General features: G+C 40.4%; 1 protein-coding gene across 1 annotated transcript in view; it reads left to right on the top strand.

Moving 5' to 3' along the window:
• Nucleotides 1-7,892: 7,892 nt before the first annotated feature.
• Nucleotides 7,893-15,595, top strand: part of LOC124275427 — a 32,954-nt gene continuing 25,251 nt past the window's right edge. The window contains exon 1 of the mRNA XM_046710993.1: nt 7,893-8,804. Within this exon, the coding sequence (XP_046566949.1) occupies nt 8,480-8,804 (325 nt within the window). The 5' untranslated portion in view covers nt 7,893-8,479. The remainder of the gene's footprint in view (nt 8,805-15,595) is intronic.

Raw genomic sequence — 15,595 nt, 5'->3', positions numbered from 1 at the left:
TTTGAGTGTATTCCTGTTTTTTTAAAGTTTAGCTATTTTGACACTTCACGATCTGAGATGTGAGTATTGATCCTTTCAGTTGAAATGAAACATTTCGATTATTCACAAAAGCATAACTTTGTGTTATGTCAATATTGCGCTTGGCTGAACTTTTTTTATCAAATGATTCATATTTTGTTTACAGTTATTTCTCTTTAAATATATTTTGATACAGGCATGTTTTTTATTAAATCTTCAACAAAGCACTTGAGACCAACAAAATATATTTTATAGCGATTGAAACCCAAATTGTGTTTTTCAATCATGAGAGTATTCTTCTATCCTGTAAAGTCATTCATGATCACTGCTTTATGGTTCTATTTTGACGGTTTTCGAAAATAGAGAAACATATACTTCCCATCAGAAGTTTAGACTCACTTAAAACACTCACTATATGGGGTGTGTGTGTATGGGGGTGTGGTTACATCGAAGATTGATTTCTCCACTAACTTGGGGGAACCAACTGCAAACCCTATGCAGATGGATTGCACGAAGATCATGCATCAAATTGCTGAAAAGCATGTGCAAATATCGTGGATGTGAACAGCGGCGTTTGGGTGTAAAGTTATGTTAAGAATTCGCGAATGTTCAATGATTTTTCTCATTTATTGAACCTATGACAATAATCTTTTCAACGTTACGAATTGGTTGTAAACAGTACCTTTAAACAGTATGGAATATTTTGCAAAATTTAGTTTAGAACAGTTGCCTGAAGTAAGTGGCTATATTTACACTAGTGAGTCTAAACTTTTGATGGGAAGTATATTTGATTTAGATCTTCCGCTTTGCAAATTTAAATGTCCCTTGTCAAAGTTACACAAAACGTGTTCATCCTGAGAGAATGAAATCTAGCATTGTTCCACATAGATAATAAGATTATGTTGGCAGTTGAACCTTTTCTTAACATGTTAACAAACTATATAAAACGTTATCGCTGCGGCTTAAGTTCTATCAGGCTTCCCGCAAAAATCATCCTATCCTTGTAAGAGACGCTAAATTAATTGTATGGCTAAGATCAGGGATATTATTCCATCATTTACTGGTCGTCGTCTTATGGCTGAAATAACCTCGACTATTCGACTATGTTAATGCATGAAGAAAGAGATAGTTTTCTGATTTTACGTGCGCTTCTGTATCCCCTGAAATGGTTTCTCTGAAGTGGTCATATTTTGTTTATTTCATTTGTACTAGAATGTGTGAAACCAGTAACAGCGTCATGTCTAAAACATGCGTCATTGTGGCACATGGACATGCATAAACACTTTTTTGGAGACAGTGTTACAGAGATCAGGCACTAGAAACAGCCTTATATGACGAACATGTAGTTGTCACGATTGTCTCGAAGTAAAAGCCAAAAGCAATATCAATATTTTGTCACAATTTTGCGATTGTGTCGGACTTTGGACAACTCGAGGTATTTGCGCTAAAAGAATACTTTCACATGGTCTATTTTAATTATAATTAGATGTAAACTTTTAAAAAATAGATAAAATCGCGTAGTACACAACTGCTTGTGGGTACCATAGACATGTTATTTTCATTTACTAGTACTGGAATTTACAACTTAATGGTAGTGCTCGTGGGGGGTTTCAATTTTTTTCAAATTCAATCTTCTTTCAAGTTATTCATTTTTTTAAAAAAAATACCAAGTCGCAGATCACTTTTTTACAAGTTTGGCTAGAATGAGTGATGTTTAAATAGACATAATTAAATAATCAGTTCTTTCAATCTTCATGTAAATAAGAAACGAAAGCGATGTATTAACTTGTGTCTCCAAGGCTCATGCAGGTTGTCAGAGGTATACAACCATGAACGAATTGTCCATGACCTCTTTGACTGTGGTTAACAAGACATATTGTACATATGAGAGATGCCACAGAAACCACTGTTATGTGAGTTTTCACTCATTGTGTTTATGTACTAAAATAATTATGTCTGTACAAGCTCTTCTCACAGTCCCTTAACAATTGTGTGTGGAGTAAACAACTTTGTTTTATCAATAAAACACTAATTATTCATAACACTTTCATGTGTGTTATTGTCTGATTGCATGTGTGTTCGTTAACTCTGAGGGGCGGTGGGGTAGCCTAGTGGTTATTGCTGGAATATTGCTAAAAGCGGCGTAAAGCTAAACTCACTCACTCACTCGTTAACTCTGATAACACTCCATCAATCTTATTCACTACTTGCACGTGTTCTTTTCTCAATAACCCGTGAAGATTTGGGATAGAATTCATCTTAAGTAACCCGTGCTTGTCGTAAGAGGCAACTAACGGGATCGGGTGGTCAGGCGCGCTGACTTGGTTGACACATGTCCGATGCTCATGCTGTTGATCACTGGGTAGTCTGGTCCAGACTAGATTATTTACAGACCGCCGCCATATAGCTGGAATATTGCTGTGAGCGGCGTAAAACTAAACTCACTCACTCTTTTCTCAATAAATAAAACGTCGACACAGAATAATCAACGTCCACTAACTGCCGAAACAATAAATAAAACGTCGACACAGAATAATCAACGTCCACTAACTGCCGAAACAGATTCTCACTGGCGTAAAAGAAAACATCCTCAATCAGTGATGACACCAGGTGTTCACGTAAAGGTAAGTATGTTCTGCTCTGTCGGAAGCACCCTCGCTTCGCAGTTTGCGTAAGGATGTGAGGGTGGCCTAACGCTGCACAGCAGAACCCCTTCCGTCACTGAACTACGGGTGATACAGTTCCCCGAAGCTAGGCTCTGAAAATCGCTTATCACAACTCCACTAGAACACACGTCCGAAAGAGCAAGCAATAAGGGGCCTTCTCTCCGCCGATTTCTTTATCTACTATAGATGAAACGGAGCGTTTGCCGCGAAACCGAAATTTGAATCAATATAATTATGTAGTGTTCAATTCTGTATAAGTCCTCAAGTCCTCCATAAGAGGATTGTTCCGATTGCTTTTAAGGCTTACCATGAGATGTTTACCTGTATACAGCGTTCGAAATTAACGTCGGTCCTTATAGGCCCGAAGCCGACTGAAAACCACTCGGACCCACAGCTTTTGTTTTCTGTAGGTCCTTATGGCCGAAAGCTTTTTCATCCCCAATATTGAAATATAGGGCCTACCCATTCTGATCAGGACCCACAACTTTATATGGCTCTGGGTCCTTAGGGCCTGCAACATTTCAGGGTTAAGGGCAACCACTGCGTGTATAGTGACGCCAGACCGTTATATTTCCTATCGGGCTATCCATGGTGTAGGCTAAGCGGTTTGTCTGATAGCCGGGCAAGGCCGACACGTCAAAGCAATGATTAACAGGACGTTTAAAAATGTCTTTGAATGTAACACATGCTATTTGAGATTGCAATTTTTCAGGAAAGAAAATAATCTAATGCATATTTAGGTGGCGTCTTAAACGGGATTCGCACACGCATTAACATACGTGCACCTCCACGTTCGCACACAAAATCACCGACTAACTCACCAAGGTTACGGAAAAATGGTTGTCCGCTGCTCGATACCCAGTCCATGTTTTTTAAGGAAGTGGTCAAATCTAAAATTGTATGTTTGATACTAGACAGCTTTGATTTCCAGGAACCCTGTCGGATTTCCAAGTGGAGTACGTCCCCAGTACCCGGTTTTACCCTAGTACCTATAATAACTCGCAGTTGTGATGGTGGCTGAAAACACCATTCATTCATTCACCTGGTATCTAGGTTGAAAAGCAGTTACTGTTCCAGCGAAACTTTGATACTCGTGACGCTGTGGCTATATTCATGGTTCATGTCAACAGTTCATGTCTGACATATTGTATGTGGACGTTTCGTGTCCATTTAGTATCTTTCTGTCCTCATCATTTCTTAGTTGGCCCAAGTCTAGGCGACATAATTTTCTGAGTTGCCTCCCTTGGCAATACCACGATCCGCGCGTTATGTGCACGATTCCCAGATTCGTCTGTTCATCAGTGGTAAACGTCTAAATCCACCATCACTTTGGACATTTCTCCGAACCGACCTGACACGCTGTGACAAAACTGAAATACTCGCACTCTTTATCCAAATATTTCTTCCCAGATTGATTACTACCGATATCCTGACGTGATATAGAACTGACTAAAGGCCACCAATTGGAGGTGGACTCTTTGATAAACCAGTCGCCCTGTACAACCACTGATTGTGCCGATATACAGAGATCAGGTCGTTAGTGACACTTCCACTAAGAGCAATGACTTCAGAATGTTCTGGAAAACAGACTGGCATAAGCATAACTGAATTGACTCGACCTTCCAAACTGGGAGTTCTACTGGAACATATATTAGTATGTTTTACATATTAAACAATACCGCCTAATCAAACCTTGTTCACAATGTTGCTTTATTGCTAAGTAATACGTACGTATGGACGTCTACTAGCTGCCTATACTAGACCCATGGTCCGGAATTTCATACGTGATGACAGCACGTATCAGCTCATCGCATGAAAGGAGACACCTGTGTTACACGTGTTGACCATGCATAACGCACGAACCAACAGACGAGAGGCCACGAGATAAGTAAAAGGGGGGTCTGTCCTCAGGTCTTGTGACTGACTGACTGAGTTTGGTTTTACGCCGCTTTTAGCAATATTCCAGCAACATCACGGCGGGGGACACCAGAAATGGGCTTCACACATTGTGCCCATGTGGGGATTCGAACCCGGGTATTCGGCGTGACGAGCCAACGCTTTAACCATTAGGCTACCCCACCGCCCCTCAGGTCTTGTGGCCATTGTCTAGCCAGTCCCGGAATCTGCACTTTAAATTGTGTAAAGACATTATATTGGCTCCTTGTAATCTCGGTTTGTTTGTTTGTTTGTTTGCTTGTTGTTTAACGCCGCATTGATCAATTTTGTACCGTGTAACTTCGGTAGTCATTGACAATAATTCTGAGTACATGTATATTATTTGTGAGCTAGCAGACACTGGTCATGGAGGGCCTTCATTCAAATTTGCTGGGACTGCCATTTTGCCCAAGCCTAGTTAGTCTTTAAGAAAGATACATTCTGTTAGAAATATATATTGTAGTGTGGGAATCACGGTTTCAAGACAAAGTGTATAATCAATCGATAGATCTGTTTCCAATCTCAATACACTAATCAACAATAGGTCAGTTTCAAATGTAGATAATCAACAATCAAGACTGCGTATCAATTGCAAAAGAGTATGTTGCTAATCACAATACACAAATTAACAATGGAGATTGTTACAAGCCCATGTACTGTTGTGTACGTTATATTTTAATGTGTACACCGCCTCATTTTCAACACGATCGGCCGTTGAAAATATTATTTTTCTGTGCGGTTACGGAAAGGGTCGAGGTGGGCCGATTGTACCTCGCAAGTCCCATATGCTGCGTCATAATGCTCTGAGGTCATACAAAGGACTTGTCACGCCCATCTCTCCATTGTTCTCGACAGTGAGGGGGTGGGATGGGTGGCGTGACACTGCTGGAGGCTTCTGTCACCCGATGCCCAGACATGTGGATGGGGGCTGAGTGGGTGGAGGGGTGGTTACCAGACAGCCACAGACGTGGGTGGGAGTGATCCTCGCAAGGCATATTGATAGCCTCTATTTCTTCCGAAACGGTTGTGCATAATGATATGTTAAAATGTAATCTCCGTTTTGCAGATTTGCTTGAAGGCAACAGATATGTTCACTCGCGGGCGTTACAGTGTAAATTTCTTCAGCCATGAATACAAATCCATGTCCGCGTTACCGGAGGGATAACATGAGACAGAAACAGAATGTAAATGCTATAAATATAACTCAGAATAGATATGCTGGGTGTTTTTCTTTATCAAATTACATTTCTCTTTATTTGTTTGCTTTTATTATTTACACGTGTTCTTGATTAACAGTATAGTTTTAGTCAGATGTTTTACTTGTATAAGTCTCTGCGTGGAGACTCTTAATTTGTTCTGTCTTTTTTATATGTAATTTTATTTTTCAAAAACAATCAAAATTATTTCGCTTTATCAAATGAGTACTTGTTGTTTATGATGTTTACAAAAGACATCGACAACAGAAAATGCCATTTGCTTCAAGGTCCTAATCTGCTCGCCAGTTTATTCGGCAATCCAAATTATTCAGTCCACAAACGGAAAGTCATAAACTTATGCAAAACGGATACAGTAAGCCCATCACCATGGTTGTGAAGCAAGCTTTTATACCATGTGTAGGATGTAGCCCCACGGGGATCAGTCTCCACACAGGGCTGTAATCACCCGAGATATTTCTTCGATAGTGTATGGCTGTTTCTTTTATATAGAAGGCCTACTTAAACATCTTTCTGCTTCATAAATGTTCAATGTCGGCCCTAACTTGCTTGTTTTCCGATCACGTTACACGTGTCATTATGTATCTTGTATCCGGTCTATCTAATACCAGTTACTCAAGCACGTGTTCGTGTTATTTATTTTAGATCCAAAAAACATTAGGTCGCCCATGGCACTTGTTTACGTGCCACGTGAGGTTTATCTATGGAATATCACAACATGGCTGCACTATAGTCTTCAAAGCGACGTAAAACCTCACCCACTCACCCTGTGTATATGAAATGATATTCTATAGTGAATATTCGTGACCTTCAGTAGGTACGAGTTTAGTTGTAGGAGTTGGGATTCTAGAACAATTCAATCACGTTCGTTTTGTCGACCTATGAAATAGTTATTTCACTCTGAAGTGGACCGTACCCGACTTACCACGAAGGATCCGTTACACTCACCCTACACTTGTCGTACCCGTGAATATCCGGGTTAGAATTGATCTTCAGCAACCCATGCTTGTCGTACGAAGTGACTAACGGGATCAGTCGGTCAGGTTCACTGACTTGGTTGACACATGTCATCGTATCCCAATTGTTCAGATCGATGCTCATGATATCAATCACTGGAAGTCTGGGCGAGACTCGGCTATTTACAGATCGTCGTCATATAGCTGGAATATTGCGCAGTGTGGCGTTAAACAACAAACAAGTTATCACGAAGGTCGTTCAGACGTGTCAAGATGAGTTGCCCAAGTTGACATTGACCTAAAGAGGTACAACCTCATTCATGATGGGTCACATATATCTCACACATCCACGTTTTTCCCCCATGAACATATCAGAATGGGGATGGGTCTCTCCATTAACAGGGAAGGCATTTCTACCTACTCCTTTGCTACAGAATATGCTCAATTCCCCTAATAATAAATGCTTCAAAAAAACTTTATTATTCAGTTAGACAGCTGCGACAATTTACACGACGTATACATTTAGACAGTGTGCCAGTATAGAATGTTAAATCTACGATTGGTGTGTTACCATGTTGAATCAAATTTAGTGAAATATGTTTTGGCTTCATGCCTTTGTCAAAATGTGAACACTGCACCACATACGCTAAGTGATAGTAGCTATATCATAAAAAAACAAAAAACATAACAAAATATGGTAGCAGATTTGAAATGTAGTTTCAGGTGGCAGACCTGCCTCTTTTTCAAGAACATCACCTATTCTTATATTCAGGAATGTTATCATAGCTACTCATTTATAAACGTTATAGGTACACAACCCACTTTTACCACGCTTCATCTTCACAATAAGACGCTGCTCGAATACACAGAGTCTACATTCAATACTAAGTTATGAGTTCATATTTACGTGGTATACACTGTTCTTCAATGTGTAGGTATTTGCTAAGGTTTCAAAGAGCTGCATTGATTGGTTCTCTTGACCGGGGGCTTACCGCTGTAATACATAATTTGACGTGTCAGCAGTTGCCTCCCTTTGTGTTGTGTGTTATTGTGAAAGCGGTGAATGTGGTTACTCATGCTAAGAATCCCCATTGATGTTCTTGTACCGTAACTGTACGGCCACACCAAATGAGAGCTTTTGTCTGCCTGCTGTTATTTGGGGATAAAATCGACCGTGTTTGGTCTTCGAACCGAGAGCTCTAAGCGGAACAGACGTGGGGAAGATATCTACACACCTGTACGGTGGTTTAAGCATAGGGAGTTTAACTTTCTACATGAGTGACTTTGCAATGTAGCTTGATGGCCATCCTACTGGCAACACAACATTTGAGCACAAAAACACTGACGGATGTTTCATATCGCCTCCCTTCATTAAGCCTGTCCTACTTACGGATACTTCATTGACAGAAAGCCAACACGGCTGTCCTATTTTGATGAGACGATACGCTGTCGTCTGCTCTTTCAACTGTCGTCTGCTTGTGCTGAGGGCTAATCAGTAAAATCTTACCAGTTTCACTGGCACGTGAATAGTTCAGTGAAACCGGCGAAGGGTGGAAGGCTTTAGTTCAACCTTCACCTTAATTTCATAAACACGTTTGGAATACATAACATCTGATAGTCGTCAACAGATCTGATGTTTACAGTCTGTTAATTCGTCTGTCGTTTGTTGTCGTCTGACTGAAGAGCCACAATGAGCAGTCGCTCCAAAACGTCCTCTAAGAGGAATGGCGTTAATGGTAACGGACACTCGGATGACCCTAAAGCACAGTGGAGTACCCAGGCTTACTCTCTGGAGGATCTAACAGAACGGTTCACGCTTCCCCAGGTTGTGAGATGTACATCAACTCTTCTGACCACCAAGGACAAACCGCTCCCTGTCAATCTGACACAGCCAATGCTGCTGTTCGAAACCCGATCAGCGCGGAAACTCTTGGCGAGAAATGTTATGTACGATCCCCGAATCAGAAAGTACAACGAAACAGATGAAACTATTGTGATTCCATCAGATTATGAAGGTCAGTATACATTTACATTGTACATGTATGTGTTTATTTACATTTGTTTCGAGAGTAGTTTGGGATGGGGGTGTTCCGTTTCTTACTTAACTTAAATAATTCCCTTTAATGCCAAATCACCCTTTTCAGAGAATTACCTGACATGGTTATGGTTAGAACAAGAAATATTGTTGAATAACATCATTTTGTCACAATGATAAACTGTCGGGCAAAAAATATATGTACCTGTCTTTGATGGTGCTTAAGACGTATGGAACCCGTGAAGATCCGAGTTGATCTTCAGTAACCCATGCTTGTCGTAAGAGGCGACTAACGGGATCGGGTGGTCAGGCTCGCTGACTTGGTTTACACATGTCATCAGTTCCCTATTGCGCAGATCGATGCTCATGCTGTTGATCACTGGATTGTCTGGTCCAGACTCAATTATTTACAGACCACCACCATAAAGCTGGAATATTGCTGAGTGCGGCGTAAAACTAAACTCACTCACTCACTCACTTAAAACGTATGAAATGATAATACGATGGGGATCCATATAATGCGGTATCTTAACTGTGCTCCCCGGCGTAAGAACAGAATGTTTCTGCTACCCTTTTCATCCTTGTACTCTTTGTAATTAATTGGTCAAAACCTTTTTTGAAGTGTATACCATCGTTTCTCAGCAGTTGAGATCAGAAATCATGTAAATTCCTGCAATTCCTGAAATCTCTGGACTTTCCTTATTGTTAATTGGATGGTGTTGTTATATACATACGTAATAAGTAATACGATATACTACCTAATCCCATCATAACCCTTCGATGAACGGCATAACATATGGTAATTATCCAGAATAAGGTACAATCCCTTTAAGTCGAGTATTAAGACGTCAGCTTCTGTAGACTGACATAACACACTACTGTTCCACAAGTAGGGCTAGCAACTTACGCTGTAGTGTGTCATGGGCTGACCCCGGCGCACAATGGGGGAATTATATAGCCAGGTGCCCCACAGAGAATGGCAACTCTCCAAACGGGCAGAATAAAACCAAGGTATCAGTCAGTGGCGTCCTTTATGTCCGGACCGATACAAGTAACATAATCTATGGAGGAATTTTGTAGGATTTTACGAAATGGAAAATTCTTAATAAATATTGGATGAGGTTACGCACCTCTATACTGACTGAATATTGGCTATTTTGTTATTTAAGTATAAGGGTATAGATCTTGGGGTGTTCACGCGTACAAAATGCATGGTTATTATCGATTAAATATATATATATATATGATTACTAGTATAAACACGTGTAAATACAAGGAACTGTTCATCTTTTGGGACGGTGGGGTAGCCTAATGGTTAAAGCGTTCGCTCTTCGCGGAGAGGACCCGGGTTCGATTCCCAACATGGGTACAGTGTGGGAAGCCCATTTCTGGTGTCCCCCGCCGTGATATTGCTGGAATATTGCTAAAAGCGGCATAAAACTAATTTCACTCTCTCACTTATCTAACTTTATTCATAGCTAAAAAGACATAAACATTAGGAATATATGTTTTTCAAAACCTTCTGTCTTCTGACACTTGTCACAACAAACTATTTGCGAAGACTCGATGTAGGGTAGGTGTACGAGGTCAAGGAGAAAGTCACACCTTGTATTCTCTCTGGTTTCCAAGCTGCTGGAGATCTGATGAGAACTAGGCTCTTCACAATAACATATCTTGTGCAGAAACACACGATTTTCTATTCATAATTTGTTAATGGGAGTTTTCGTTGAATTGCTTCTAAAAAATAATAAATTAAAAACTTTCTTATTTACTTTTATGTTGATTAAGTATATTATAACCATCTTGATCTTCGTGTTAGCTAGTCACCATTGTTACCTGTGATTTTGGGAAGCAAAGATAACTAAAAAGGACAGATGTGTGATTATTTGTATATGTTAAAATTGGTACGACAGATCACCTGATCTGTTTATATGCGTTGTATCCATGAATAGTTTCATTAATGCATAGACGCAAACATGCGTAACAACAGACAGCGGATGTGCAGAGTTGTTACGTGCGAACAATGGCGAGACAGAAAATGAGACATTACGTCTCCTAAACCTAATGATTGCATAAAGTCAAACTGACATAAATTCACTGTATACACTGTTGACAAGAATATACCACTGTGCATCACCAAGCATGCATAGAACATTAATTTGTACTACACCTGGAGTTTAACACAGTCGTGACAGACTACGTTGATAGGTTACATTGTGATAAACGTCCCTTACATCTATGTGTAAATAGCAGCAAACATATGCATGATGATACATCGAGACGCGCACCTGCTAACATGCATTATACGGTGCATATAGGTACAGTGTTTCACACATGTTCATTTCCTAAATAGCCAGGCAGATAAAACACGACCTTGGCCCACGCCTTGCCTGTGAAATAGATCGGACTTAAAACCAGCCAAACTTACACATGAATGCTTTGAACTATAGGATAGGCGTAGTATCCGCCAGAGTTTTCCAGTACTTTCAAGATTGTAGAGTTTGTAGAATAGACCGCCAAGCCATAGACGGTTAATGTTTTCTCATTATCAAGCAAAGCACAGTAGACTGGTGCATCATTTTCGTGATAATATACAATACTTTCTACAAGTGAGAGCTGCTGTCTCAGCACTGAGTCTTTTGATAGTTTTCAAATGTGAAGTATGTTCCCATGTTATTTCAGGATACTGAGGACATATTGTTCTTGGCCTAATATGTTTTTGGTGCTTAAACTCTGGTACTTGGACCGTATATTGCTTCCACGTAATGGTATTAAAACTCTCTTGGGACTAACATGCCCAGATGTATAGCAGTTTAACTCAGTGGTACTGAAGCCATGGCTGGTACCCCGATAAACTGAGAAATTATTTTGCATCTACTAATGGATGCCGAGAAATCGTACTGCGTACTTAGAAATTGTACTTAGTACTACTGTACCCGTAACAGGTTAGAATATTGATCTTCAGCAACCCATGCTTGTCGTAAGAGGCGACTAACGGGATCGGGTGGTCAGGTACGCTGACTTGGTTGACACATGTCATCGGTTCCCAATTGCGCAGATCGATGGTCATGTCGTTGATCACTGGATTGTCTAGTCCAGACTCGATTATTTACAAACTGCCGCCATATAGCTGGCATATTGCTGAGTGCGGCGTAAAACTAAACTCACTCACTCACTAGTACTACTGACAAGTCATACTGCATCGCTCACTGGTACCCCGATAAACTGAGAAATTATGAAGCATGTGCTTAGTAGTACTGAGTAATATCATACTGCCTGCACTTTGTGGTATTGAGAAATCATACTGCTTATGTTAAGAGGTTCTGTAAGAACATACTACTGTGGTAGCGAGAAATCATACTGCTTATGTTAAGAGGTTCAGTAAGAACATACTACTGTGGTAGCGAGAAATCATACTGCTTATGTTAAGAGGTTCTGTAAGAACATACTACTGTGGTAGCGAGAAATCATACTGCTTATGTTAAGAGGTTCAGTAAGAACATACTACTGTGGTAGCGAGAAATCATACTGCTTATGTTAAGAGGTTCTGTAAGAACATACTACTGTGGTAGCGAGAAATCATACTGCTTATGTTAAGAGGTTCAGTAAGAACATACTACTGTGGTAGCGAGAAATCATACTGCTTATGTTTAGAGGTTCAGTAAGAACATACTACTGTGGTAGCGAGAAATCAACCTGCCTGTGCTTAGTTATACTAAGCATAATATTGCTTATGCTCATTGGTATTGGGAAATAATACTGCTTATTCTCAGTGGTACCGAGAAGTCATACTGCTTTCGCTTAGTGGTACAAATGACCATGCTGCTTATTCTCAGTGGTACTAGGAAATCATACTGCTTATTCTCAGTGGTACTAGGAAATCATACTGCTTATTCTCAGTGGTACTAGGAAGTCAAACTGCTTATTCTCAGTGGTACTAGGAAATCATACTGCTTATTCTCAGTGGTACTAGGAAATCATACTGCTTATTCTCAGTGGTACTAGGAAATCATACTGCTTATTCTCAGTGGTACTAGGAAATCATGCTGCTTATTCTCAGTGGTATACTAGGAAGTCAAACTGCTTATTCTCAGTGGTACTAGGAAACCATACTGCTAATTCTCAGTGGTACTAGGAAATCATACTACTTATTCTCAGTGGTACTAGGAAATCATACTGCTTATTCTGAGTGGTACTAGGAAATCATGCTGCTTATTCTCAGTGGTATACTAGGAAATCATACTGCTTATTCTCAGTGGTACTAGGAAATCATACTGCTTATTCTCAGTGGTACTAGGGAATCATGCTGCTTATTCTCAGTGGTATACTAGGAAGTCAAACTGCTTATTCTCAGTGGTACTAGGAAACCATACTGCTTATTCTCAGTGGTACTAGGAAATCATACTACTTATTCTCAGTGGTACTAGGAAATCATACTGCTTATTCTGATTGGTACTAGGAAATCATGCTGCTTATTCTCAGTGGTATACTAGGAAATCATACTGCTTATTCTCAGTGGTACTAGGAAATCATACTACTTATTCTCAGTGGTACTAGGAAATCATACTACTTATTCTCAGTGGTACTAGGAAATCATACTACTTATTCTCAGTGGTACTAGGAAATCATACTGCTTGATCATAGTTCTACTAAGAAACCCTACTGCATATGCTGAATCGTGCTCAGAAATCATGTTGCTTACGTTCATTCATGTTTCTTGTCAAAATCGTACTGTTTGCGCTGAATGATATAAATATCTGGTGTTACTTGTAATTACCAGTACAGAAGAATCGCATTGCTGGTAAGTAAAAGGCTGGAAACGTGTGATTCCTCCAAGCAACGATGCTGACAAGTCATAGCTAGCTTTCAATGGCCACATTGAACTATCCTGTACAATGAAGGGTACTGATAAATTACGTTGCGTGCGTGCATTGGTCATGTTTCATTCCGCCCGGCTAAGCAACATGTCATCTGAAGGAGAGTGTAAGTATGGCCCAATTGTACATCCCATAACCCTTTATCCCTGACCCTCATAGCCCAAACATTAAGGTAATTAATCTGCTATATATCACCCACGCCTGAATTTTCTTGGATTATCAAAGCCTCATTACCATCAACTGACTGCTGAAACCGTTCAAGACATTTTGAAATGTATAGTTCTGAATAGCTGGGACAGGGATTTCCACTTTGTATGCCGTTGTTCTTTATCGATCATCGATACTCTTTGATGATCGTACCATGTGATTAGATTGCGTATCGATGTGCTGACGCTTGCTGTTACATAATCACATCAATGGTCCCTGTTCGATAGCGTTAACGAGCAGCAAATGGTCATAAACGGCTTTGTATTGTAGATTTAATGTCATAACGCCATGTAATGTGTGAAGCCAGGGTCGATAGTTAAAGTATTATGTCAGTTTAAACCATACATGGAGGCCTTATCTCAGAGCGGTTATATATACAAGGATATACACACCTCACTAATTCCTCATTATCCTCATGCTTGTGTAAATCTGGAAAGTGATTGAGCTGGAAATGAGGGAGAAAAGCCCGAAGTAATGCAGACGTTTACCTCTTGGGAAAATTTACGAACATGAGTATATGGTACAGACAAACCGAAAGGTATAATCAAGCTGGATTCGAACCCAGTGTAGAACTAAAAATACCCAGTGTGGGCACTCTCGTTGTCTTGAACATAGAGCGTTGATATCATCTTGAATAGATTTGATAAGTCATTTCGTTTTTAGATTTTCTTGCCGTTTGCATCTTTAAACGCTTTATTATTCATTGTTCTTGGATTAAAAAAGAAGTGGCTCGGCCATGGACATTTATCACGTAAAGGATTTCTAATGTTAATAGCTCTAGTGTTAAGGGAGGGCCACACAGCAAGGTGTGACATTTGTCCTTCACCTTTGTGATCGACAGAATTGGGTCTGCGTGAACGTAAAACGATTTTATGCTTTAGAAAGGAAAGATTATGAATTTTATGATCATCCTATGTTTGAATTTCGTCTGGTTTAATATCAACGTCATGCATCCTCGAAGGCCTGTCCAAATGCGGCTTTGTCGGTGGGACATATTTGTCCTAATGTGAACGTGTTGATGTCGTAATAACTGTTTACTCTCCGTGGGTGCGGTGTGGCGCCCTGTCACGGCTATATGTAGGTGTGGCTGAAATGAGAGTGTCTGCACCTAAAACCTGATATCCGGTCAGAATAAACGCAAATTGTCGCTAACAATGTTCCATCTCCATCATGACGGCCTGCATATCATCTATCTATATAGACTAAGGGATGATATTACGATCCACGTGGTCGGGAGGCAATGTAGCTAAGATACATAGCGTTCACTGACATGTTAGTGAACGCTATGTATCTTAGCTAGGGGCAATGACACGCGCGTGTCCGAGTCCCCGAGCATGACCACACGACCAGTTAAGTGGCCGCCTCATATCTGTAGAGTTTGCTTGGGTCCAGCGTCATTTTGGCTTTCTTTTCTTAGGTGAGTCTGTTTCCCAGTCGGGGGCGGTGGGTTAGCCTAGTGGTTAAGGCGTTCGCTCGTCACGCCCAAGATCCGGATCGATTTCCCACATGGGCACAATGTGTGAAGCCCATTTTTGGATATTGCTGGAATATTGCTAAAAGCGGCGTAAAGCTCGCTCACTCACTCACTCACTCACTCACTCACTCACTCACTCACTCACTCACTCACCACTCACTCACTCACTCACTCACTCACTGTCTGTATCACAGTTCCGGAACAACATTACTT

This window comes from Haliotis rubra, unplaced genomic scaffold (assembly GCF_003918875.1).
Source record: "Haliotis rubra isolate DU_JTF1 unplaced genomic scaffold, ASM391887v1 Scf2, whole genome shotgun sequence".
Classification (NCBI taxonomy): Eukaryota; Metazoa; Mollusca; class Gastropoda; order Lepetellida; family Haliotidae; genus Haliotis; species Haliotis rubra.
The sequence above is the reverse complement of the archived record's forward strand: the minus strand, read 5'-3'. Positions and strand labels throughout refer to the sequence as shown.